The sequence below is a fragment of the Aethalodelphis obliquidens genome, unplaced genomic scaffold (assembly GCF_003676395.1).
Source record: "Aethalodelphis obliquidens isolate GAN/ISIS:26980383/991018 unplaced genomic scaffold, ASM367639v1 scaffold9, whole genome shotgun sequence".
NCBI classification, from domain to species: Eukaryota; Metazoa; Chordata; class Mammalia; order Artiodactyla; family Delphinidae; genus Aethalodelphis; species Aethalodelphis obliquidens.
The window spans coordinates 31,081,752-31,105,551 of record NW_020837953.1 but is presented as its reverse complement, the minus strand read 5'-3'; the positions used below and the strand labels follow the sequence as shown (position 1 = coordinate 31,105,551).

The window sequence follows — 23,800 nt, the reverse complement described above, 5'->3', positions numbered from 1 at the left end:
TAACCTGCCTCCCTCTCCAGGAGGTGCCCATCCTCTTCTCCATGACATGATAATTAGAGCTTAATTCCTCACATTCTGTGACCAACTCCATAGAAGCCTGTGGCTCCCATCTTTTATGGGTAACATAGATGTATTATAAAAGACTTCTGGGGGCTCTGAGTCAACATTGTGTCTCAGCTTTGCAGTCAGAGAGGTTGGGTTCGAGCCTCAGTTTCCTCATCTGTGAAATGGGCATAAGAATCCCACCTCACAGAATGGTTGCAAGGATGAAATGAGATGAGCATGTGAAGGGCACCTGGCTAACATTCTTTGAGTGCTTACCAGTCCAATCATCCTCCCCACAGCCTTGCTCATTCATCAACTATATGGGCATCTTCCACATCCCAGGCACTGTTCTGGGTGCTGAGGACACAGGGATGAACAAGACAGGCTTTATGCCCTCATGGGACTGACACTAAAGAAGGGGAAGATGGCTGACACGCAAGCCAACAAGATAAGTTCATATGTGAGAGTGCTCTGAAGAAAATAAAACTGGGGGAGTCACATAGCTAGTGACCAGAAGGGTGGGAGGAAGTGGAACTTGAGCAAAGGTAGTCGGGGGGGCTTCTCTGAGGAGGTGACCTTCGAGCTGAGGCCTGAATAAAGAGGAGAAAGCAGCTGTGCGATGACCTGGGGAGGACTGGGGAAGGTGGCAGAGGAGCCAGGAAAGAGGCCCTGTGAGGAGAGCGGGTGGGTGGGGTTGGGCAAAGCAGCAGAGGAGGGAGCTGTGATCAGACTCCACAATGAAGGCACTGCAGCCTGAGGTGGAGCCCCTGCCTGGATCTCTGGCTCTCTCTGCCATTCTTTTCTTTTTCTTTTTAATTAATTAATTAATTAATTTATGGCTTGCGTGCAGCCTTTCTTTTTAATTGCGGCGAGCGGGGGCTACTCTTCATTGCGGTGCACAGGCCTCTCGTTACGGTGGCTTCTCTTGCTGTGGAGCACGGGCTTTAGGCGCGCGGGCTTCAGTAGTTGTGGCACGTGGGCTCAGTAGTTGTGGCACAGGGGCACTAGAGCGCAGGCTCAGTAGCTGTGGCACGCGGGCTTAGTTGCTCCACGGCATGTGGGATCTTCCCGGACCGGGGCTCGAACCCGTGTCCCCTGCACTGGCAGGTGGATTCTTAACCACTGTGCCACCAGGGAAGTCCCCCAAAGAATTCTTGAGGGTCACGCAGTCCATCTCTCATGCTGCTGCTGGGGACACTGAGGTGGGGAGATAGAAAGGGCCTTGTCAAAGGTGAGAGGTCAGGGACAGAGCCAAGCCTGTTTTCTGCTCTGCTCAGGGCCTCGCTGGGCAAAACCAGGCCCTGGGTTCGGAGAAAACTTCCTTTTACCTGTGCAAGCTCCCTTCCCCCAGCCCAGGGTTCCCTTGACTCCCTCCACATCCAGGCTCGGGGAGAAACCTGCACTGAGCAGGGACTCCTCGCCTCTGCAGGGAAGTTCTGGCACGTCTCTGACCTGCACCTTGACCCGGACTACAGGGTGTCTGAAGACCCCCTCCAGGTATGCCCATCCGCTGGCTCCCAGCCGGTGCCCAATGCGGGCCCCTGGGGCAACTACCTCTGCGATTCTCCCTGGATCCTCATCAACTCCTCTGTCTACACCATGAAGGAGATCGAGCCACAGCCAGATTTCATCCTCTGGACTGGGTAAGAGCCGTCACCACAGCTACCTTTCCCCGGGCCACCGCCTGTGCCCCCTGCCTGCCTGGCACCTTCCCCACACCATCTCCCTTAGTCCTCACCAGCCCTGTTGCGGAGAGGATGAACTTGAAGCTCAAAGCTTGTCCAGGGGAGCCTGGGCCTGGCTGATTCCAGGGTCTGTGCCCTTGATCTTGTGTCTTACGGCCTCAGCAGAATATGGCTCTCACTGAGGCTGGGGACACGGTCATGGCATGTCTGGGCATGTGGGGAACTCCCGGATTTTTAGTTGGGGGTGGGCGTGGGGGTCGCTGAACACTGGTGCCACTCCCAGCGGGGTTTGGGGACTGCAAGCCCCAGAGATCCAAATACAGGGAGGGGAGAAGGTAGAAGGGCTGAAGGTGAGCCAGCATTGGGACCAAATGTCCTGGTCAGCTGCAGGCCAACCCCGGCTGCCCTGGCCCTGGGGATCCTCACTGGTCAGAGCGCTACTCTGTGTGGAGAGAGCTTGAGGGGTGATTTCAGCTCAGCCACGGAGATGCCATTCCTGCTGCTCATCCATGGATGTTGCTGGAAGTCCTCTGAGTTCCCTCAGCACTCGAGGTCCTTCCTTCACTCATTCGCTCCTTCCCTCCCTCCCTTGGTAGGTCAGCCTGTCTTGTGCTCACCCCCAGGAGACGGGGGGAACAGAGCTGATAGGGACCTGGACCCTCCTTCAGGGAGCTCGTGGTCTCCCAGGCGACACAGACAAGGCCACTGACCATTATATCCCAGCGAGGAGAGAGGGTCACTGGGTGGATGGGGGAGCTTCCCAGGGCACCTGACTCCCTCTGGTGGGATTGGGGAGGACTTCCTGCAGGAAGCGGTGAACCAGGGAGCGGGTGAGGAGTGCTGGCAGGAGCTCGGGCTGCTTGTGTCCTCCTCCAGCCTCTATGGACACTTCTGTAGGGAAGGCGGGATCAAACCCATGGCGTCCCCAGCTGTCCCTCAGTGTGACATGGAAGCGATCGGAATGACCCTCAGATGGACTATGTGGTCAGCAGGGGGAGGGGCAAGGCTGGACACTTAAGAAACGTGACAGTGTCTCAGGAGGGGCCTGGGCAGCTCTGGCTTCCCTGGGCTCAGGAATCCATCTAAGGAGAGAGTGAGATTTAGGCCACGACCCTGGCCTCCTGCTGTCTGAGGAGGGGCCCTTGGAGAAATGCGTAACATTCTAAAAGATTTGATCCCTCTGGGAAATTCATGACCCTTTAACAGAAGCATGATTTTTCTGGGAAATCTCTGGGACTTGCAGAGGTGTATGGCATTGGACAAGATGACCTCTAGGACCCTTCATAATTCTTCAGTTTCTAAGAAATTGGACCTCTCTGGGAGAATTGCAGTCCCTTGGGGGATAACCTGTAGAAATTGGATGTGTTTTTGCAGTCCCCTGAGGGATAACCTGTAGAAATTGGATGTGTTTTCTATCACACAGAATTAAATGCTCCAAACTAGAAAAAAAAAAGGAATTTTGTTCTATCTTCGTATTCCTGGTCTGTCCCCAGGGAGGACAGGGCTAAAAGGCCCCTCTTACTGCCCTAATGAGGGAATCAGAGTCACAGTAGGATGTAATGGATGTGAGCACAGACTCTGGAGCCAGGCTGACTGGTTCAAACTCTGACTCCACCACTGTCTAGGTGTATATATTAGGCAGGATCCTTCACCTTTCTGTGCCTTGGCTCCTTTGTCTGTCAAATGGCACTAACAATAGAACCTATGTTGTAGGGTTATTATGAAGAACAAATTAGTGGATAAGGGTACAATACACAGAAAGTACCCAGCACAAGGTGAGCCAGTGTGGGCTGCCAGTAGCGGTCTCAGGGCGATTCAGCTAATTAACTTCCCTGGGGAGTCTCTGGGCAGCAGCTGCCTCGCCCCGTCGGTCCAGCAGAGTCCTCAGGCTTTAGCTGTGAGGGCTCTTAGCACCCCGCAAACCTCCTTGCCCACTTCATCCCCCACCTTGCTGCATCTTTCTAAGGTTGATCCAGGAATTTAGGTCTGTCAAACGTGGGGGATTAAATGGTCCTGGGGTAGGTCCTCGACCTACCAGAGTAGATCTGAATTCTATATTCTGAAGCCAGCTCCAAACTCCTTAGAACCCTTGGGGAAGCTCAGAACTCAGACATGGCTTCTTCATCCCAAGCTCCCCAGGGGCTTGCAGATGAGACTGGAAACCCAGAGCTTCCCTCTCAAGACCATGTTAACTGCAACCTAGCAGCTACTACATTTTATATATATATTTTCCCCCCTTTATTGAAGTCCCATAAATACTCTGTGTGTAGATACCATTATTGTCCCTATTTTATAGATGAGCTAATAGAAGCTCAGAGAGGTTAAACAACCAGCCCAGGGACTCACAGCCGGTCAATGGCAGAGCCTGGGTTTGGACTTTGTCCCACGTGACTCCCAACTCCAGCCTGGTCATTCCCCTTCAGCAGCTGTCTGAGGCTCAGTTCTGCAGTCTCTTTTCTTGTGGTAGAGCCGTCCCTTCTTTTCCTTGTGCCACTTCCCGAGCTGCCCGGCGGTGTTTTGCAGCGATGACACGCCCCACGTGCCCAACGAGAACCTGGGAGAGGAGGCCGTGCTGCAAATTGTGGAGAACCTGACCAAGCTCATCAGAGAGGCCTTTCCAGGTAAGACTGTGCCCCAGGTCCCCACAGCACTCCCTGATGCCCAGGCGGTGCCTGGCACAGTGGGACGACAATGGCAGCAAGATGCAGAGGAACGACCTTCACCCGTGGACAACGATGGCTGCTGGCCAAGTCCCGGGCCAGGCACTTCACAGCGATTGTGTCTTACCTTCCAACAACCCTGTAAGGAACATGAGAGTTTGTCGGCCTGTGGATACACATAGAATCCTGTTAATGGTGTTAAAAAACCAAATTCAACTGAGTAAATCTGAAGATCTATTTGGCTGTATTCAACAATCACGAATCAGGCAACATCCCGTCTAGCAAATAGAAAGGAGCTCCAGGAACTTCCCTGGCGGTCCAGTGGTTAAGACTCTGCGCTTCCACTGCATGGGGCGTGGGTTCGATCCCTGGTCGGGGAACTAAGATTCCGCATCCTGTGCAGTGTGGCCAAAAAGAAAAAAAAGAAAAAAAAAAAAGAAAGGCACTCCAAGGAGCTGTACGAATGGAAGGTTTTATAAACAGAAGGCGGTGGAAAAAGGAAGATTCTAGCAAAAAGTGGATTGTTTCAGGCAAGGTTACCTTCATTTAGGGGAAGGGGTGGTGTCTATCAGGCAGATTTCCTCACTAGTGCTGACCAGGTAATTCCAGATTGACTGTTTAAAGGTCACATTCTTGGGAGAGGCTGAAACTTCAGTTAGGTTAGGTATTAACTTGGTTAATACCTAACTTGGTTTGCTGACCTGGGACTTAGCACAAGTAACTCCATTTTGAGCCTGTTGTTTCTTTTTTAATAATGGAAATGCCTGACGTTTCACTGGCTTCTGTCCTGACAGTTTAACACCAGACTCACAGCCCCTTCTCAAGGCATTTACTGTTATATTTAGGCATCTTCCCTGGGTGAGTCTCACGTGTGCTCACACACAGCCCTTGCGTCCTGCTGTGGCTCTGGAATTGCTATCTACTGCCTTTAAACCGTCCCAGCTGCTGGGACTTTGGGGAGATGCTGATTTCCAGCCAAAGTGCTGTTTCGTGGTGCAATCCAAGGCCTTCAGAGCGTGGGAGAGCAGGCCAGGACTATGAGTGATTATGATAGCAGCCCCACGGGACTTGACAGGGAGAACGTAGCCTGGGTGCTCCATCTAATGGCCCTTGAAAATGGCTTTAATCAGACTGTGCCAAACACAGGGTCCTGGGGGCTGAATCAGGCTCTCAGCCCGCCAGCTGGACACCTGTGAAAGCAGACTCCTAGGATCCCCCCCCATCCCCCAATCTCCTTTGGGTTCCAGCACAGCTGCTTCCTCTAAGGGTCTTGGTCATGGGTCCCCAGGACCCAGATATGAAATAATGATAATAAAAATAAGTAATAGCAGCGGCAAGAACCACTATATGTATCCATGTATCAAGGGCTAAGTGTCAGGCACTCCTCTAAGAATATTATATGCCTCAGCTCATTCGCTGTCAGGAACGAGACTCAGGAGACGCATGGAGAGTGAAGCTGTCTCACGTTTTTACTGATGACAAATGTGAGCCTTGGGGTAAGGAAACAGGCAAGGTTGAGGATGCAGATCCTGGTTTGAGGACATCTCTTACCTATCACTCCTACTGCCACTCCAGGAGGGGCCCCCGAGCTGCTGTTACCATCCCACATCTGTCCCCGAGGCAACCTCATTTCTGACACCTCCTTCCCTCAGCGTAAATCAGTTTGTGCAAAGAAGTTGCCTTGATGCCTCTAGTCTATGTAACTCAACCCAACCCAACCCAACCCAGATATGCTTGGGCTAGTTCATCTTCCAGCAGAAGTCGCTACTAGGTTCAAACCAGGACACTCTCCCCCATGGCAACAATAGGTATCATTACCCCCAGTGTATAGATAAGGAACCTATGGCTCAAAGCTAGTCAGTTCCTAGGGAGGGATTCAAACTCAGATCCAACACTGAGCACTCTTTTCTCTGCTCCACATGGGGCTTCAGGAATAAAAGTGAAATAATGGATAAGAAAATGCTTTATTACTATGACTTAACATACAAGTGTAAATAAGATTTTACAGTTTATAACATGCTTGCACATTTATTGAATTTCCTAAATCCAAGATACCATTGGCTGTAAGATGTTTCATTATTTTATGTATTGCTAAGAAAAAAAATGCTCTCTGGGGAATTCCCTGGTGGTCCAGTGGTTAGGACTCAGACCTTTCACTGCAGGGGGCGCGGGTTCAATCCCTGGTTGGGGAACTAAGATCCTTTAAGTTGCATGGCGTGGCCAAAAGAAAAAAAAGAAAAAAAAATTGCTGTCCATTAAAGTATGACACAGAACTTTCTCATGGCCTTAATGGTAAGACACATCCCACTTATAGAGATGTTAAAATATGAACACATTGGAAGAGGTGAAATGAGGCATTATCTTATTTGAGAATGGTAGCAACACACGTCAAGCAGAACACTCCCTATCATAGAGATAAATAAGCTGAAGCAACTTGTTGGAGAAGAGGAAGGGACTGAAATTTGAGCTTTTGGTTCCATGTCATGAGTTCTTCCTGCCACGTGCACCTGTGTCCCCCCCATCAGAGTCACTGTGAACACTGGTCCCTGTCTTTCCACCGATGGTAAACACAGGTGTGCAAGGCAAACTGGTCCAGGTCCCAATTCAGGTCCTGCCACGCTCTAGCTGGGCCATCCTCTGGACACTCAGTGTTCTCCCTGTGCAAAATGAGGAAAATAATGGTACCTGACCAAAGGGTTGTTATGAGGATTAAATAAGGTAATCTATACATTCATTTAGTCAGTCAACAAATATTTGAGTGTCCTCTACGGGTGAGACAGCACGCTAGGGGTAGGGGATGTGGCCGTGAACAAGATGCCAGGTCATGCCCTCATGGAGCTTAGGCTTGTAAGGATCTCCTAACAGTGCCCGACACATGGAAGTGGCAAAAACCTGTTACCCTAAACCTGGGTTTGCCTCTTGGTGGGTGTCAAGCCAAAAGACACAACCAAGCCAAAGATCAGGAGAAGGAAGGATTGATTACTTGCAACAAGTAAGGAGAAAACCAGGGATCTTTCCAAATCAGTGTGTCCTTGAACAGCAAAACTGGGGAAGCTTTAAGCTAAGAATATATGCATATTCATGAAGGGGCTTGAGCAGGAGAATGCAACTTAGAATTGGGGCAAAGGTTGACAGAGTCCGAACTTTAGTTGATTGAAGTCACAAGGGTCAGCAAAGGTCAGCATCATCATTCCTTAGGTTCCAGTTGATCTCATGGTTGAGGGGGTTTAAATTCTGCCAAACAGCTCAAGACAGTGCTTCAGGCTAATCTTTACCATTGAAACAGAACTGGGAGTCTTTACAACTGATTTATTATCTTTGCCCTTGTTACTTCTCTTGCCTGATAACAGTAGTTTGTTCTTTTGTTCCCTTAAGATCATTGTTACTGAGATCTGTTCAAGGGCAAGCACTGTAGCCAGGCTCAGATCCCAAAATGGCTTAGGCCAAAAATGGCTTCTCTTATGTCTCTGGGCACCTCCCACCTTATCTGCTTATAAACCGGGAGAGATAACCTCCCTTCTCATCTGCCTTTGGGATGCCAGGGATTTGTGTTTTCTCTTAAATGAATTCTTTTTTTTTTTTTTAAATAAATATCAGAGCTGTATTTAATTCTGTTGTTTATTTATTCATTTTTGGCTGCACTGGGTCTTCGTTGCTGCGCGCAGGCTTTCTCTAGTTGCAGTGAGGGGGTGGGGCTCATGGCAGTGAGCAGGCTTCTCATTGCGGTGGCTTCTCTTGTTGCAGAGCACAGGCTCTAAGCATGCAGGCTCAGTAGTTGTGGCTTGTGGGCTCTAGAGTGCAGGCTCAGTAGTTGTGCACGGGCCTAGTTGCTCCGCGGCATGTGGGATCTTCCCGGACAAGGGCTTGAACCCATGTCCCCTGCATTGGCAGGCGGATTCTTAACCACTGTGCCACCAGGGAAGTCCTTAAATGAATTCTTATGGCTGCCTCCATCTATGTTAGAGAGGTGAGGTTTTCTTTCAGGCAGTCACAGCCATGACTTCTGGCTTTGTGAATAATTCCTCATGGGAATTCTACGGCCTCCTCCTTTGGCAGAGCTTAGCATTTCCAGATCTTGTAGGCTATACAGGGTAAAGGGTTTGTTAGAATCATTTTTTCAAGTAGGAATTGGAGGCGCCAGGCTTCCTCATTGGTTCAAGTTCACTCCCTGGGGTAAGCCAAGCTCATATAAGGGCAAGGCCCTGCCTTGAGCTCAGAGGAGTTTTTGTTTACTCTCAAATATTTATTGAGCAACTACTACATGCCAGACACAGATATAAAATAAAAGCAGGAGTGAGGCTACTCACAAGGAAGAAATGAGTCTGACAGGCTCCCCTCTCCCTCCTGGGTTCATTCACAGGCCACATCCTCAGGGAGGCTCTCCTGACCCCCACTCCCACCCCTGTTATACACTCCCACAGCAAGTGGCTCTTCCCTTTTTGTGACAGCCATTACTCAATGCCTATCAACCCTATTGCACTGCCAGGCCTCTGGGCCTGGGCCTGGGGGCCCAGGTCTACACGTTTGCACGTACTAGGTGCTCAATAAATATTTGTTGATTCATGAATGAGTGAAACTCCCAAGGCCTTCCAGGGTGCAGCAGACCCCTTCCCTGACAGTAAGATGGATCTGGAATTGACAAGAACAAGGCACACTGAATGACCAAGTGGCTGATCACGGATCTAAAGGTTATTTGGATCTAGCTTTCTCCTCCTCATCTCATGCTTCATTTCTGACCACGGAACTTTCTGCTGGGAATGGAGTTAGAGAACTCACTGCTCTTCCTTCCCAGATCTGAGCCAAGTTCTGCCAGATTCTGTAATGTGGTTTTCTGCTTGGCTCTGTATTTTTCCTTATCTGTGCTATAGCGCTTCCCTATTAGCTCTGATAGCCAGTGGCTGAAACTAACTCCACTAAGCACTTTTGCATATATATTCTTATATATTTCTTTTTCCTCCCAGATACTAAAGTCTATGCAGCTTTGGGAAATCATGACTTTCACCCCAAAAACCAGTTCCCGGCTGGAAGCAACAATATCTACAATCAGGTAGCAGAGCTGTGGCGACCCTGGCTCAGTTACGAATCCTTCGCTCTCTTCAAAGAAGGTACTAACACCATTTGCTACTGTAAGGAGCACTTTATGCCAAGGTCTGATCTAATTTCATCTTCACAACATCCCCATGAAATAGGGACTGATTTTATCCCCATTTTACAGATAAGGAGACTGAGGCTTGAACATACCAAGTCACTTGGCCAAGGTCACCCAGCTTAGAGGAGGCAGACTTGGGAGTAGGATCCAGGGCTGATTCCAACGCCCATGTTCTTAACTCTACAGCACTAGTGAGGATCATAAGAGAATATTCACTGAGCATTTCCTGTGTGCCCGGAACTGCCCTCAGCACACTGCTAGACTCCTTACAACAATCCCAGGTAGGGGCAGTGGCCTTCAGTTCAGGCCAGGTTTCTCGACCTTGCCACTGTTGACATTTGGGGCTGGATAATTCTTTGTTGGGGGGCTGTCTTGTACATTGTAGGGTGCTTAGCAGTATCCCTGGCCTCTATCCACTAGTTGCTAGTAACACCTCCAGGTGTGAAAACCAAAAATGTCTCTGGACGTTGCCAAGTGTTCCCTTGGGGACAAAATCACCAGATTGAGAATCACTGGTTTGGAGACACAGTATGGCAAAGTGACCTGACCTCCTCTCCTTCCTTTCCTCAGTCCCTTGCTGTTGGGGCTCCCCACTGGTCAAACCCAACCAGAAGCTCACAGCACAGAAGCCCATGGATTTAACCCACAGCTCCTGGGGTAGAGAGCTGAGTGGAGAAGGGTTGACAGTGGGTCTGGAGGGGCAAACACACCTCCATGTTATTCCCATTATACGGAGGAGGAAACTGAGGCATAGAGAGGTTAAGGAACTTTCCCAAGTTGTACAGCTAGAAGTGATAGAGCCAGGACTTGAACTCAGGCAGCCTGGCTCCAGAGCCTTTGGTCTTACCCACGATGCCACTCCTATGGGAAAGATGGGAAGGGAGGACGCAAGGGAAGGAGGAGGTGGGGGAGTGAAGTGGAGGGGGACAGAGGTGTGTCTGTTAGGAGGCTGGAGTCCCCTTCAGATTCCTCCTGGCTGTGATGTCCTAGGTGCCTTCTATTCTGAGAAACTGCCGGGGCCAAGCGCGGCTGGGCGAATCGTGGTCCTCAACACCAATCTGTACTATAGCAACAACGAGCAGACGGCCGGCATGGCCGACCCTGGCCAGCAGTTCCAGTGGCTGGACGATGTGCTGACCAATGCGTCCCGAGCTGGGGAAATGGTAAGGGCTCCCCACTCCTCCTCTTCCCTCCCTGGGGTCTCTTCCCGTACAAGTCCCCCACTTTAGCACAGACTCACCCACTCACTTGAGATGCCCACATCACAGAGGGTCCTTCATCAGCTTGGCACCTGAGGGGGCTGCTTCCATCCTCACAACAGCCTGTGAGGCTGGGACCCTGGAGTCCATTGCAGATGTGAGGCTCCTGGTGGGCAGTGACAGTCTCAAGTCACACAATAAGTGGTGGGGTCTAGACTAGAACCCCAGTCTCCAGAATCCAAGGCCAGCACAGCTGCAGCCACACCGTGGGCTAGACCTCAAGGGACTGCCCTGCCCTTGAGGTGTGTCCATCTAGTCTGCTGGGCTAGCAGGTCCCCGATGACTGACGCTGTGTCTCATTTGCCTGAGTCCCTGCTCTGACCAGCGCATCCCAGCAGGATCTCACGGCCAGTGCTTTCGCCCTCACGATGCATCAGATACGTTGCTAAGTGCTTTACGTGGATGATCTCATTTAACTCTCATATCTCCACCAGTAAGGTGTCCTTCCCGATGAGAAAACTGAAGCTCAGAGAGGTGACACACAGCTGGTGTCCAGCTGCAGCTTGGTTCCAAAGCTCATGCTCTTAACTGCCCTTCCTACCACTGCCCCCGCCCCCCATTCTACCTCTTGCAACGGGGACCAAGGGCCCAGGCATTGTTAGCTGAGAGACTTGAGGAATGTAAGACGTGAACACACACTACCACACAGCATATGCTACACAACCATGCAAGGAAGGTTTGGTTACAGTGCCTGAGCTCTCCAAGAAGAGAAGACTTGTCTCTGAAGGATCAGAAACGTTTCAGGAGGACATATCCTTTGAGCTGGGTTTTGAAGCATGAGTAGCATTTACAGAAGTGAAAATGAGAAGGGCGCTCCAGGTGGCAGGCATAGGATGGGTAAAGGCACAGCGGCAGGGAAGCATGTGGCACATTCATTTCTGGGTACAGGGAGATGCCGGATCACCTGGGAGAGGGGTGGGGGAGGAGGTACCTTTGAGCCCATCTGCTTGCCCCTGGGGAGACGGGCAGGTTGTGAGAGGTAGAGATGAAGCGTTGTGGAAGGGGTCTCTGAGCCCCTGCTGGGTACCCCTTCCTCGTAGGTGTACATTATCGGCCACGTGCCCCCTGGGTTCTTTGAGAAGACGCGGAACAAAGCGTGGTTCCGGGAGGGCCCCAACCAGCAGTACCTTAAAGTGGTCCGGAAGCATCATCGAGTCATTGCAGGGCAGTTCTTCGGGCACCACCACACCGACAGCTTTCGGATGTTCTATGATGATGCAGGTACCCAACCTGGAGGGCCACGGCCAGACCAACGCCCTCTTTCCCTCGCCAGCCTCTCAGCTCCACTCTCTCTTGAAAGGTGTCCCCATCAGTGTCATGTTCCTTACACCTGGGGTCACCCCATGGAAAACCACGTTACCTGGAGTGGCCAACGGAGCCAACAATCCAGCCATCCGGCTGTTTGAATATGACCGAGACACACTGAGCCTGCAGGTCAGGAGCCTTGGGTCTGCTGGGGCCAGAGGAGGAGGGAGGAGGGACCTGATAATACCACTGCCTTCCCTAGCTGATCCACCCTCTACTGACCACTGAGACTCAGGAAGGTCAAGTTACTTCCACCCTTTTAGAGCTCAGGATCAGAAGAACCCTGGCTCTACCTCCAAATCCTGCCACCAAGTCAGGTCAATTCTCCGAATTGCCCTTTGCCCTGGATCATTGTCAAGTCGTCCTACTTGTTCTCCCCGCCTCCAGCACTGCCCTGCTGTAGCTCATCTGGTACAGCTAAGGAGGGGATTAATCTTTCTAAAGCACTTCTTGTCTCTTTCCTGCTCAAAAACCTTCAGTGGCTCCCCAGTGCTCCCAAGATAAGTTGGATCTCTTTGGCCTGGTATTCAAGGTCTCTCACAGTGTGACCTCAGGCCCACTGCCAGGTCTTCTCTACACTGACTACGCTGCAGCTAAGCAGGCCCCTAACTCAATGAGCAATCCCACACCTCCTGGGATGTGCTTGTGATTACTGAAATGACAAAGAAATATTATTCCTTAATGTATTCAACAGAACGTGTTAAGCCTCTGCCATGTGCCAGGCCCCGTGCTAAGCTCAGGAGATACATAAGCAAACAAAAGTCACTGCTCTCCTGGAGCTGACAGACAATAAACAAACACATAAAGTTAAGTGTGGCATGAAATAAGTGCTAAGGAGAAAAGAAAACAGGGTGAGGAGGCAGGTGGTGACACTTACGGGGTACATGTATATGTGTGTGGTGTTAGATGGGGCAGGGAAGTGTCACTGATAGGGTGACATTTGAATTCTGAGTAACTTCAGCGAGTGAGCCGTGGGAGCGTCTGCGGACGGGGCAGGAAGAGCACGCCAGGGGCCCAGGGTGGGAATGTGCTTGGTGTGTTAGGGGAGGAGCACGGAGGCCCACGAGGCCATGGCGGAGGTCGCGAGCGGATGGGGCATCAGGTAATGTAGGCCATGAGGACGACTCTGGAATTTTAGAAAACCACCATTCTGCTGGGTGGAGAACAGGCTGTAGGGGGCAAGGGCAGACACAGGGGGATCAGTTAGGAGGTGACCACAGCCACTGAGAGGTGATGGTGGTGTGGGCCAGGGTGGCACCCGTGGGTGGTGAGGAGAGCCAGATCCTGGATGTATTTTGAAGGCAGAGCAGACAGGATTTGCTGGTGGATTGGATGAAGGGTGGAAGAGAACGCGAGGAGGCAACGAGGGCTCCGAGGCTTTGGCCAGAGCACCTGGAAGGATGAGGTTGCCATTTACCGAAACGGGCTCACTGCAGGAGAAGCAGATTTTGGAGGAAGACCAGAAGCCTGGCTTTCCTGTTAACTTTGGGATGTCTAAGTGGCATCCAGGTGAAAATGCTGAGGGAAGAGGCAGCTGTGTATTCATGTTGGAGTTCCAGAATATGGTGGGTACAGAGATTTAATCTGGGTGTTGAGAAAGGACATTTAAAACCAGGGACTGCATGAGTTAACCTGGGTCCTCGACTCTAGAGTGAATGTATATGGAGAAGAGGTCTGAGGAGTTTTAAGAGTGTGGTCCATTGTCCACACGGGCACTCAGACCACAGGGTTCGGGGAAGACTAAATGAAATAATGTAAGGTGCCTAGCAAGAGATTGCCATCCATCCACGGCAGCTCCTCTTACCCCACCTCTCCTGACCTAAAGCAGATCTGCAAATTTAGGTGGAAAGTGTTGCACAGATAAACCCTTCCAGATTCTAGTCCTGAAAATGCACCTGAGTACTCAGGTTCTTGGGTGTAGCCCAAGCCCCCTTCAAAGCACAATTCAGCCAGGCACTCCACCGCACTGCTTTTATATTGCATTTTATCCAGTCTTCCTGCAAATATTTACTGACAGTCTTCTGGGTACCCGGGAGCTTGCTGGAACAGAAAATGCACAGGCTATGGGGTAAACAAGCTGGGTTCCAATCCTGCCTCAGCCACCTCAGTCCACCTCAGGGACCCTGGCCAAGTGAATTAACCTCTTTAGGACTCAGTTTCCTCATCTGTGAAATGGGGACAATAAGCACAGTTACCTCATCAGATTCAATCAGAGGATGTCTGCCAAGCATACCCGGCAACTAGTAAATGCTCAATAACTAAGAGCGGTCAGGATTATAGCTATTAGAATCTGGGGGCAAATGCAAGGTGGAGGATTGGGGGCGGAAGCGGACAGCTGCTCACAGCCGGGCCGCTTCGCGCGCCCCCTCTGCAGGACATGGAGACCCACTTCTTGAACCTGAGCCAGGCGAACGCGCTGGGGGCACCGCGCTGGGAGCTCGAGTACCGGGTGACCAGGGCCTACGGCGTGCCCGACGCAGGCGCCCGCTCTATGCACGCGGCGCTGGGCCGCATCGCCAGCGACCAGGACGCGCTGCAGCGCTACTACGTCTACAACTCGGTCAGTTACGACACGCTGGCCTGCGACGAGGCCTGCCAAACTGAGCACGTGTGCGCGCTGCGCGAAGTGGCCTTCGACGGGTATGCCGCCTGCCTGCGCGCCGCCGGCGTCGCGCCCGCGCCCCGCCTCGCGCTCCTGCTGGTGGCGCTGCTGGGCCTGCGCACTCTGCTTGTGCCGTGACCTTGGGCGCCGCCCGCTGATTAGCTTGGCTCGCTTTCCTCCTGGTAAAATGGGGAGAGAGAGCATCACCCCCGAGAGCTGGACTTTCCACCCTTTCCCCGGCCTCCGCAGAATGAACTGGGACGGGACAGCCGATCAGGAAATGAAGCCCCAAGGACCCCACCAGAAGCACATTTCTTTCAAGTTTCATGTTTTATCCCAAACACAATGCTCGTCGTGCATGTTATTCTGTTATTAATTTGTAAATCATGTTTAAAGTAACTCCCTTGCCCAGTTATTGAATCCCCCTCCTCCTATTCGGATAATCCGAGTAAAATGAGCTGCCAGGAAGATGCGCCTGGTTGATCCAGTGCCCTCTGTCTCCCCTGGCACACGGCCCGGACTCGGAGGCAAACTTAGCAAAGTCCCTCAGTCAGGGATCGGAACGGGCCTTGGCGTTCTGTTGTTTTGTTTTGCAACAATGCAGACGTGAGACATCGCAGTTCTAGCCCGGGCGCTAATCTCCGGGCCAGATTCGCCGTTTTGGGTCTCCAGGAGCCTCAAATGTAAAACAAGGCGCTTAGAAGCCTCCGAAGCTAAGGGCATTGCGCTCGGACGGTCCGTCTTCGGGCCTAGCGGTCCTCGGGGCCCTCGGGGCTCAGTGGGGCTGGGGTGAGAGTGCGGGGACGCCTAGGCAGGCGGCAGGGCCAGGGATCTGTGGGACCGCTGATACCCCAACCGCGGGGTCTACGGACCTCGCTCCTCCCCGGACAGGGCGGGACGGGGAAGTCCCGCCCCGCAGCCCGAGTCCTGGGCGGCCCCGAGGGCTGTGTCCGCCTCCTTCCTGCCACCGCGACCCTGGGCAGGGAGGGCGACCCTGGGCCGGGAGGGTGGGTCCGAGCCCAGAAGAGAAAGAGGGGCAGAGGCTGGCGGGTCATGCCCTGGTCGCCACGCGCCGCTCTCTTCTGGGACCTGGTCCTGGGCGTATTGGGCACCCTCGCCTTCCTGATCGACCTGGGCGCCGACCTGTGGGCCGCGAGCCAGTATGTGCTCAGCGGTCGCTACCTGTGGGCCGCGCTAGTGCTGGCGCTGTTGGGCCTCTCCTCAGTCGCGCTGCAGCTCTTCAGCTGGGTCTGGCTGCGCGCCGACCTCTCCAGCCCGCACGCGCCGAAGCCCCCTGGCCACTGCCTGGCGCTGTTGCATGTCCTGCAGCTGGGCTACCTATACAGGTGAGCGCCCTGCCCTCCGGGAGAGGGAGGGGGAACGGAAGTCAACGTCACCTCCTGCAGCTGGGCTGGTAGCGCAGGTGAGAGCCCTGACCCCGCGACGGGGGCGGAGAGGAGAGGACTGAGACCCTGAGGAGGAAACTAAGCCCCTTGTAGTTTAGCGGGCGCCTCTCCCTACAGGTGAGCTCCTGATCCCTGATGAGGGAGAAATCCGGCTGGCAGCCCTCAGAGCTCATGAACGGCACCCTTCCTGGCACAGCTGAAGAAACTGAGGCCCAGAGAGGGAAGGGAGGCACATGACTTGGAGTCGGACCCTTTGGGATCCAATCCTGGCTTTACCATCTGTGTGGCTTTATTCCTGCCTTTCTCTGAGCCTCAGTTTCCTCCTCTGTTAAAGGAGGTAGTGATCTAGAGATAGGTGTGGCTGGCAGGCCTGTGGTGAAGGGCAGGGAGGGAAGTGCCCCGCACAGTGCCTGGTGGCAACAGACCTCCCGTTGCTTTTAGCTGTGGGTGGAGCCTTGGGCAATTCACTTGACCCCTCTGGGTCTCAGTTTACTCATTGTTCCAGAGGCTCACAGTGTAAGGATTAAATGGAATGAGACCTGTAAATTGCCCTGGTGCAGAGTAGGCAGGCAGCAAGTGTCAGCTAGCTTCATGATCAGCTGGGTCACCCTGGAGTTGCAGCAGCCCTGACCCCCAGAGCAGCGCTTGTTCCCTCATGGCCAGTGCCTCCCACCCTGTCTTTCCCAGTTGTATTCTCCCTGAACACTTGCTCCCCACCCCACCCCCTCACTCCCAGACCAAGCAAGAGGGCAGAGGTGGGGTCTGACACATCCACGTCCCTGGAGCCATGTAGGGTTGGGCTCAGGCGGGGGCCCTCTAGAGATGGGGAAACTGAAACGAAGGGGTCAGAGTCATGTGAAGTCAGGACATGATGTGGTCTGGGTTGGGATGGGATGGACGGAGCCAGGATCTGCTCTTGAATCCATGTTTACAGATTCTCTCCAGATCTTGCCTTGAGTCTCCAGGAGTGGGCGAGAGGAGCTTTGAATGTTGCAGTGTTGCCTGAGGGACTGTCCAGGCATCAATAACACCTTGGGTGAACACGAAGGGGCACAGTTATTACAGTCCTGGCAGCCCGCAGTGAGCCCTGAATCTATAATTACATCATGTATCTTCTGTTTCTGCTGAGCATGAGTCAGACAGACTGTACTGAGCTTTGGTTGAGAAAACGGTGTCTCTGTTCCTGCCTGTGACTAGGCTGAGGCCTCTGCCAGGGCACTGGGGGACCTCCCCCCGCCCCGAACTCGGGCCTGCTCCCTGAGTGTGTTGTCAAGTTCATCCAGGGGAAGTGACAGTAAACATCTGATGAATGAACTTGCAATGAATGAATGGCCTCACCTTCCAATAGCCAACTGAGATCAGTTCTGGGCGGCGGGAGATCTTGGTCCATCCTCCACTGCCGCCTCATGCCAGTGGATCTCTCAGGCCTGTCTGTCCAACCTCTGGACTCTCTTAACTCTGCCCCGTCTGTTCCCATCACTCTGGGCAGGCCTGTTAAATGGATCCCTGGGTGCTCTTTCTGTAGCACAGTAGGACCTGTCTTGCCTGTGCTCAGAAGCTCTCAATGGCTTCCTTCCCCACAGGATCCTAAGAAATTCTTACACTTGCTAAAATTTGAGAATGCTCACTTTAGGCAGTTTCCCAGTACACCTTTCAAATTCAAACAGCTTTGGGTCCAAATCCTGTTTCCGCTGCTCATTTGCTCTTTGGTCCTGTTTCCGCATCTGTAAAATGGGGATATTGTAAAGGAGTAAATGGGACAAGGTTTGTGATGAGCTTGGTATGGTGGCTACCGCAGAAGTAATAGCTGTTGTATTTATCCCCACTTCACAGATGAAGAAACAAGTTCAGTGAGGTAAGTCGCTTGCCCAAGGCCTTATAGCATGTATGTGACGAGCTAGGATTTGAGCCTGTCTGCATCCACTAGATGGGTAGGGAAGGAGGAATGCCACAGGATGCTAACTGGGCCCCTTGGGGCATCGTGTGTACTGCCTAGGTGCGTGCAGGGGCTGCGGCAGGGGCTGCTGGTGTGGCGGCAGGAGGTGCCTACCCAGTTCGACTTGGCCTATGCCGACTTCCTCTCCCTGGACATCAGCATGCTGCGGCTCTTTGAGACCTTCCTGGAGATGACACCGCAGCTCACACTGGTGCTGGCCATCATGCTGCAGAGCGGCAGCGCCGAGTACTACCAGTGTGAGTGTCAGGCCCTCGGCCAGCCTCCCTTTTACACCTTGGGAAAGTTGCCCACAAGTGTCAGAAAGGTTTTCACTCTTTTATAAAGGCTGCTTAGAAAATAGGAGAATGTCCTTTAGTCGGGCAGGTCTGTGTTCAAATGCAAAGTTATGCTCTAGCCTTGAGTTTGGACAAAGGACCCCACCTCTCTGAGCTATCAGTTCTCATCTGGACAAATAAATGGATGTCATAAATGATCCTACCTCATAAGGTTAATGAAAGGTTTAAGTGAAGTGATGCCTATAAAGCCTCGTGCCTAGTGCATAATAAATCTTAAGTGTAATTTTTACAATTTTGGAGATAACAGGTGAAGTGTGTAGGGTGCCTGATGCCTAATAAGCAATTTGTTGATCAATAGATAAATTACTGAGCGCCTTTGTACATGCAGAGTGCCTTTTTTTTTTTTTTTTTTTTTCTGGTATGCGTGCCTCTCACCGTTGTGGCCTCTCCCATTGCAAAGCACAGGCTCGGGACGTGCAGGCTCAGCGGCCATGGCTCACGGGCCCAGCCGCTCCGCGGCATGTGGGATCTTCCCGGACTGGGGCACGAACCCGTGTCCCCTGCATCGGCAGGCGGACTCTCAACCACTGCGCCACCAGGGAAGCCCCGTGCCTTTGTTTTGATCAAGCACCTTTGTGCCTGTCCCTGTGTTAGGAACACCACAGTGAATAAGGAGATGGACACAGCCCCTGGCCTGCCGGGACCATAGACTGTAAAGCAGGTAGTTACAGTAAAGCATGTGGGGTGATCTGAAAAGGAAGAGGCGGGTGGCCTCATAAAACACAGGAGAGGTTTGTGCAAAGAGAAGCTTTGGGAGGGCTTTTAGGGAAGTTGCCCAAGGTCACAGGCCAGCTGGCAGCCAAGTTAGGACTCCAGCTCACATCTGATTCAGGGTCTAGGCTTCCCCTTCTCCTCCTCAGCCCTCGCACACCTGCTGCCGTACCAGGCACAGCCTCCCAAGGAGCCAGTCCCAGCTCTGCCTCCACTCTCTGCGGGACTTGGAGATCCCCTCTCTGGCCTCAGTTTCCACAGCCGTACAAGCTGGGGAGTTGGACTCAGTCTCCAAGGGCCCTTTCAGTTTGCTAATCTGAGTCTACAGTATTAATTGAAAAACAAAACAAAAACCAGTAATAGCGGCCATCACGATTGAGCGCCTGCTATCAGCCAGCACTGAGGAAAGTGCTTTATTGTCATCATCGCTCACATTCATAGCGCCTCTAGTTTGGTGCTATATTTATCTCCATTTTACACAAGAGGGAAGAGATGCCGAAAGGTGAAGCGATTTGCCCTGGGACACACAGCACTCACTGTGCGCGTACCGTTGGGCCTCTGTCTGTGAGTCCCGCATCCACAGATTCAGAGGGCTGACTCTTATGCCATTTTATATTAGGGACTTGAGCATCCGCGGATTTTGGGAACCAATCCCCTGTGGATACTGAGGGATGACTGTGCTTTTTGTTTGTCTCTTTGGAGGCAGTGGGTGTCTAGGACCAGGGCTAAATGGGGACAGTCTATGCTGTGTATGGAGGGAGTGGGGATGGGGGATTGAGGGAAGAGACAGGTGTTCCCAACTTTTGTTTAGCAAACATGTATTCAGCTGCTGTTATATGCCAGCTTCTGGGAGATTCCTGGGGAGCAGAATCTGTTTCCTACCCTGAAGGGGCTCAGAGATAAGGAAATAATTACTGTGTGATAAGACTCCAGAGAGGAATGGGGTGCTATAGGAGCTGCACAGCGGAGTGGGGTCGGGTGGGGTCCAGATGGATGTGACTATAGGGGATAATGAAGCCAGAACTTGCAGGGTAAGGAGGAGTAGGCCAGGGGAACCAGGGCCACCTAATACCAAGGGCACCGCTTGTCAGGTCAGAGAATGTGGCACGCTGGCAAACTGGAGGAACATCAGCCCTGCTGAGACCCTGAGCGTGGGGTGGTTACAAAGGCCACAGATCTGATTCCAGGCTGGGAGTGGGTTCCTGACCCATAGCAGGTCCCCAGCGAACATCTGTTGACTGAATGCAATAGGGAGGGGGCGGGGAGGAAGCAGTCTAGAGATGCTTCCAGCCCTCGTTGGAGGGCCTGGTGCTTCTAGTCCAGGATGGGCACCTAGGAGGTGGGATAGGATCCCCACTGTATACTTCGAGTCTTGGAAAATCAAAACCGGGGCCCAGTCTGAGGGTGGAAGGGAGTAGAGGCTGAACCACCCATATAACAGGGACATCCCTTTTGGCCCCGGAAGGCAGCTTCAGCTAGAGGCCTGTCGCCACCCCATGGGATTTCCTGCTTCCCCTTCTGAGACTAAGAAGGGGGAACTGGACTGCTGATTTTCAGATCCAAGAAAGGCGTGGGCTCTTCCGGGAAAGGAAGGGGTACAGGGCCCTAGAAGATGCTCAGGGTGTGGCCAAGGCCCAGGGGTGCCAGATGCTGGGTGACAGGGGTGCCGATGAGAGTGTATAAGTCACACACCTTCTCATCCGTGAAAAATATAACCGTGGTAGCACCTGAAAAGGAAAGGTCTGCGGTGAAGGGCAGACTCCATATGGATCCTAGCTCTGTTTGGGGTTGTGTGAACTTGCTGGTCTCCAGCTGTAGTTTGCAACAAATTGGGGTCCGTAATACCCACGTCAGCGTAGCTACGAGGCCTTCGCAGTACCCGTGGCCTCTGGGGAGTGCCTGCAGGCTGCCCGCAGGGCTCACCTGTCTCCTCTTCCTCTTCGTAGGGGTCAGCATCTGCACGTCCTTTGTGGGTATCTCGTGGGCACTGCTTGACTACCACCGGGCCCTGCGCACCTGCCTCCCCTCCAAGCCCCTCCTGGGGCTGGGTGCCTCCGTGATCTACTTCCTGTGGAACCTGCTGCTGCTGTGGCCCCGAGTCCTGGTCGTGGCCCTGTTCTCGGCCCTCTTCCCCCGCTGTGTGGCCCTGCACTTCTTGGGCCTGTGGCTGGTGTTGCTGTTCTGGGTGTGGCTTCAGGGCACGGACTTTATGCCAGATCCCTGCTCCGAGTGGCTGTACCGGGCGACGGTGGCCACCGTCCTTTATTTCTCCTGGTTCAACGTGGCTGAGGGCCGAACCCGAGGCCGTGCTACCATCCACCTGGCGTTCCTCCTGAATGATAGCCTTCTGCTGGTGGTCGCCTGGGTGACTCAGAGCACCTGGCTGCCCAGCGGTTGCCTGCTGCAGAGGCTGCTGCCTGCGGCCGGCGCCTGCTTCCTCCTGGGGCTGGCTCTGCGGCTGGTCTACTACCGCTGGCTGCACCCCAGCTGCCGCTGGGAGCCTGACCAGGTGGACGGGACCCGGGGTCTGCACTCCCTCGAGGGGCGTCAGCTGCCTCAGAACAGGCGCATGGCCCATTTGGCTAAGAACTTTTTCCCCAAAGGTAGGGATGAGGCTGCTTTGCCATGGAAGGGAGAGGTGAATGGTGTCCTTTGAGGCAGGGTCAGACCCACCAAGGGGACTGAAGGCCAGATGGAATCAGTTGGTAGAATGTAGAAGATAAGCTGCTTATGCTGCTGTGGGCCTTGATTCACTCAACGAGCGCTCGATGCCTGATCTGTGCCAGGCGCTGGAGACCAGAGTTGAGTAAGACAGAGGCCTGCCCTCAAGGAGGAGAACAAGATGAGAAGGGCTGGGCCCTGGAGGGTCCAGGGCCCCAATTATGTATGAAACACTTTGGGAGGAAAGAAGAGACCGCCTCTTCCCTTCCCCCCAAACAAGTATAACCCCAAAGCATCCCAGTGTTGGTATTTTTACCTCCCTGGCTACCTCTAAAATAATTGGTGGAGCTGTTGTCCCACCCTTGGTTCCCCTGTCCTGGGCTGGAAGGCCCCAGGACCTCCAGGATGTGTTCTCTGGAATTCTTCCTCCCCTGCCCCACCCCAGTCATTCAATTCATTTAGCAAATGTTTACCGAGGGCCTTTTACGTGCCAGAAGCATCATTCTAGCCTTGGCAGATCAGCTGCCATTCCAGCTTTACCCCTTACCCTCTCCAGATACTCCAGAACAGGCTCTCAGGCTGGAAGCCAGGGATGCCTGACTGCCTGTCAGCCCTGTCAGCCCCTCCAAGGCCTTAGTGCAGCTGGCCCGGCCTCTGCCTCTGCTCTCAAGGGGCGACCTTTCAACCAAGTGCCTTGTGAACCTGCGGTCTGGGCCGTGGCTCGGCCCGCTGAGTATGTTTTTGTGCTTCAGGCAGTGTACTTTCTACCTCAGTCTGTGTGGGTGGAAGAGGTGTGTGTATCTGCGTCTCTGTAAGCGAGAGACACGTGTGTTGTCTTTGTTGAACAGTATTATTAGATTATTATTAAAACCTCATGAAATCCCCTAGCCTAGTTGTGTCATTAAATCCGCCACCAAGTTCAAAGCTGCCTGGAAAAAAGGGGTCAGGGACGCAAAGTCCTCCTCTCAAAGTCGGTAAAGGCCCTGGGACCAGAGAAGAGGGCTGGCTTAGGCAAGACTTCTTAACCTTGTTTTCTAAGCGTCAGGAGCTGGTGAGCCAGTGTGGTGTTGACCGCTCAGGTGGGCATCAGAACCCAGATCTGGGCTGACTCTAGCTTGTGCTCTTAGCCGGCTCTGCTGCTGGGCCTGGCGGGAGTAGGTACACCTTTGGTATCAGGAAGTGAATACGCGAGCGCAGGTGAAGAAAGGTCTTTTTGCTGGGAGGTCACTGGGAGCGATGCAGTGATGACAGGGGATGTGGATGTGGGCAGTGGTGTTAGGGAAGTCTGTGGTTTGGAGAAAGAAGGAGCAGGGAAAGGGCACTGGAGACAGAAGGAAATCATCACCACTGGGACGGGATCAAGGAGAGTCTGTTATTCATTCATTCATCTAGTGGAGACACAGTAAACAGAGTAAGTGAAAGAATGTATCAGATAGTGTTAAGTGCTAAAAGAAAAATAAGGTAGGGAGAGTGCGTGTGTGTTGTAGGTGGGAGTTACAATTTTATATAGAATGGCCGGGAAGGCCTCCCTGAGAAACTGATATACGCCCTAAAGGAGGTGAGGATGACAGCCACGCAGATGTGCTTTATTCCAGACACCAAGTCAGCAGTGACTGGATGAAGGAGGGCTTGTAGCAGTTATACTGGCCTGGAGCCAAGGCTGACACAGAGATGAAGGTTGGGAGCAGGGAGGAACTCTGGGAAGATGATGCTGGTGCTTTTTACATACACAGAATGGTAGAGGTAGAAAGGATCTCCAGGATTACTTAGCCCAATGATTTTCAGACTTCTGAATTTCATGAACCAATATAATGGCCAACATGGTTGCCAAGTTAACTTTAATGAAAAAGGGCATAAAAACTACCACCATCTATTATCTTGTCTTATGAAAGGACATATAACCTCAGAAAAAGGATCATTTTTTTAATTGACTATAAACACACATTTGCACACACACAAAAGTGAAATCATTATTTTTCTCAACTCATAGGGAATATCAAGGGTTGAGACCTCAGAGAGCAGGCC

General features: G+C 52.7%; 2 protein-coding genes and 1 long non-coding RNA gene across 3 annotated transcripts; 2 read left to right on the top strand and 1 right to left on the bottom strand.

The window, feature by feature from the left end:
- The first annotated feature begins 1,480 nt into the window (after positions 1-1,480).
- SMPDL3B (sphingomyelin phosphodiesterase acid like 3B) lies at positions 1,481-14,972 on the top strand. The gene is made up of 6 exons (XM_027109492.1): positions 1,481-1,688; positions 4,254-4,351; positions 10,530-10,702; positions 11,839-12,019; positions 12,099-12,232; positions 14,478-14,972. The coding sequence occupies exons 1-6, from the start codon at positions 1,645-1,647 to the stop codon at positions 14,841-14,843; spliced, it is 996 nt and encodes a 331-aa protein (XP_026965293.1). The 5' UTR covers positions 1,481-1,644; the 3' UTR covers positions 14,844-14,972.
- A 100-nt stretch (positions 14,973-15,072) lies between these two features.
- On the bottom strand, positions 15,073-16,022 carry LOC113621953 (uncharacterized). The gene is made up of 2 exons (XR_003433361.1): positions 15,888-16,022; positions 15,073-15,381 (listed from the first exon to the last, which is right to left on the bottom strand). It is a non-coding gene; the product is annotated as an uncharacterized LOC113621953 (long non-coding RNA).
- XKR8 (XK related 8) lies at positions 15,393-23,503 on the top strand. The gene is made up of 3 exons (XM_027109491.1): positions 15,393-16,051; positions 18,108-18,304; positions 21,061-23,503. Exons 1-3 carry the CDS (start codon positions 15,759-15,761, stop codon positions 21,768-21,770), a joined length of 1,200 nt encoding a protein of 399 aa, XP_026965292.1. The 5' UTR covers positions 15,393-15,758; the 3' UTR covers positions 21,771-23,503.
- Positions 23,504-23,800: the final 297 nt, after the last annotated feature.

Bases quoted from the DNA above. Each gene is read 5' to 3' on its own strand.
- SMPDL3B (XM_027109492.1), top strand. From the start codon at position 1,645: ATGAAGGAGATCGAGCCACAGCCAGATTTCATCCTCTGGACTGG. The intron at 4,352-10,529 runs GTAAGACTGTGC...GTGATGTCCTAG, and splicing joins CATCAGAGAGGCCTTTCCAG to GTGCCTTCTATTCTGAGAAA. The intron at 12,020-12,098 runs GTACCCAACCTG...CTCTCTTGAAAG, and splicing joins GATGTTCTATGATGATGCAG to GTGTCCCCATCAGTGTCATG.
- XKR8 (XM_027109491.1), top strand. From the start codon at position 15,759: ATGCCCTGGTCGCCACGCGCCGCTCTCTTCTGGGACCTGGTCCTGGGC. The intron at 16,052-18,107 runs GTGAGCGCCCTG...TGTACTGCCTAG, and splicing joins CAGCTGGGCTACCTATACAG to GTGCGTGCAGGGGCTGCGGC. The intron at 18,305-21,060 runs GTGAGTGTCAGG...TCCTCTTCGTAG, and splicing joins CAGCGCCGAGTACTACCAGT to GGGTCAGCATCTGCACGTCC.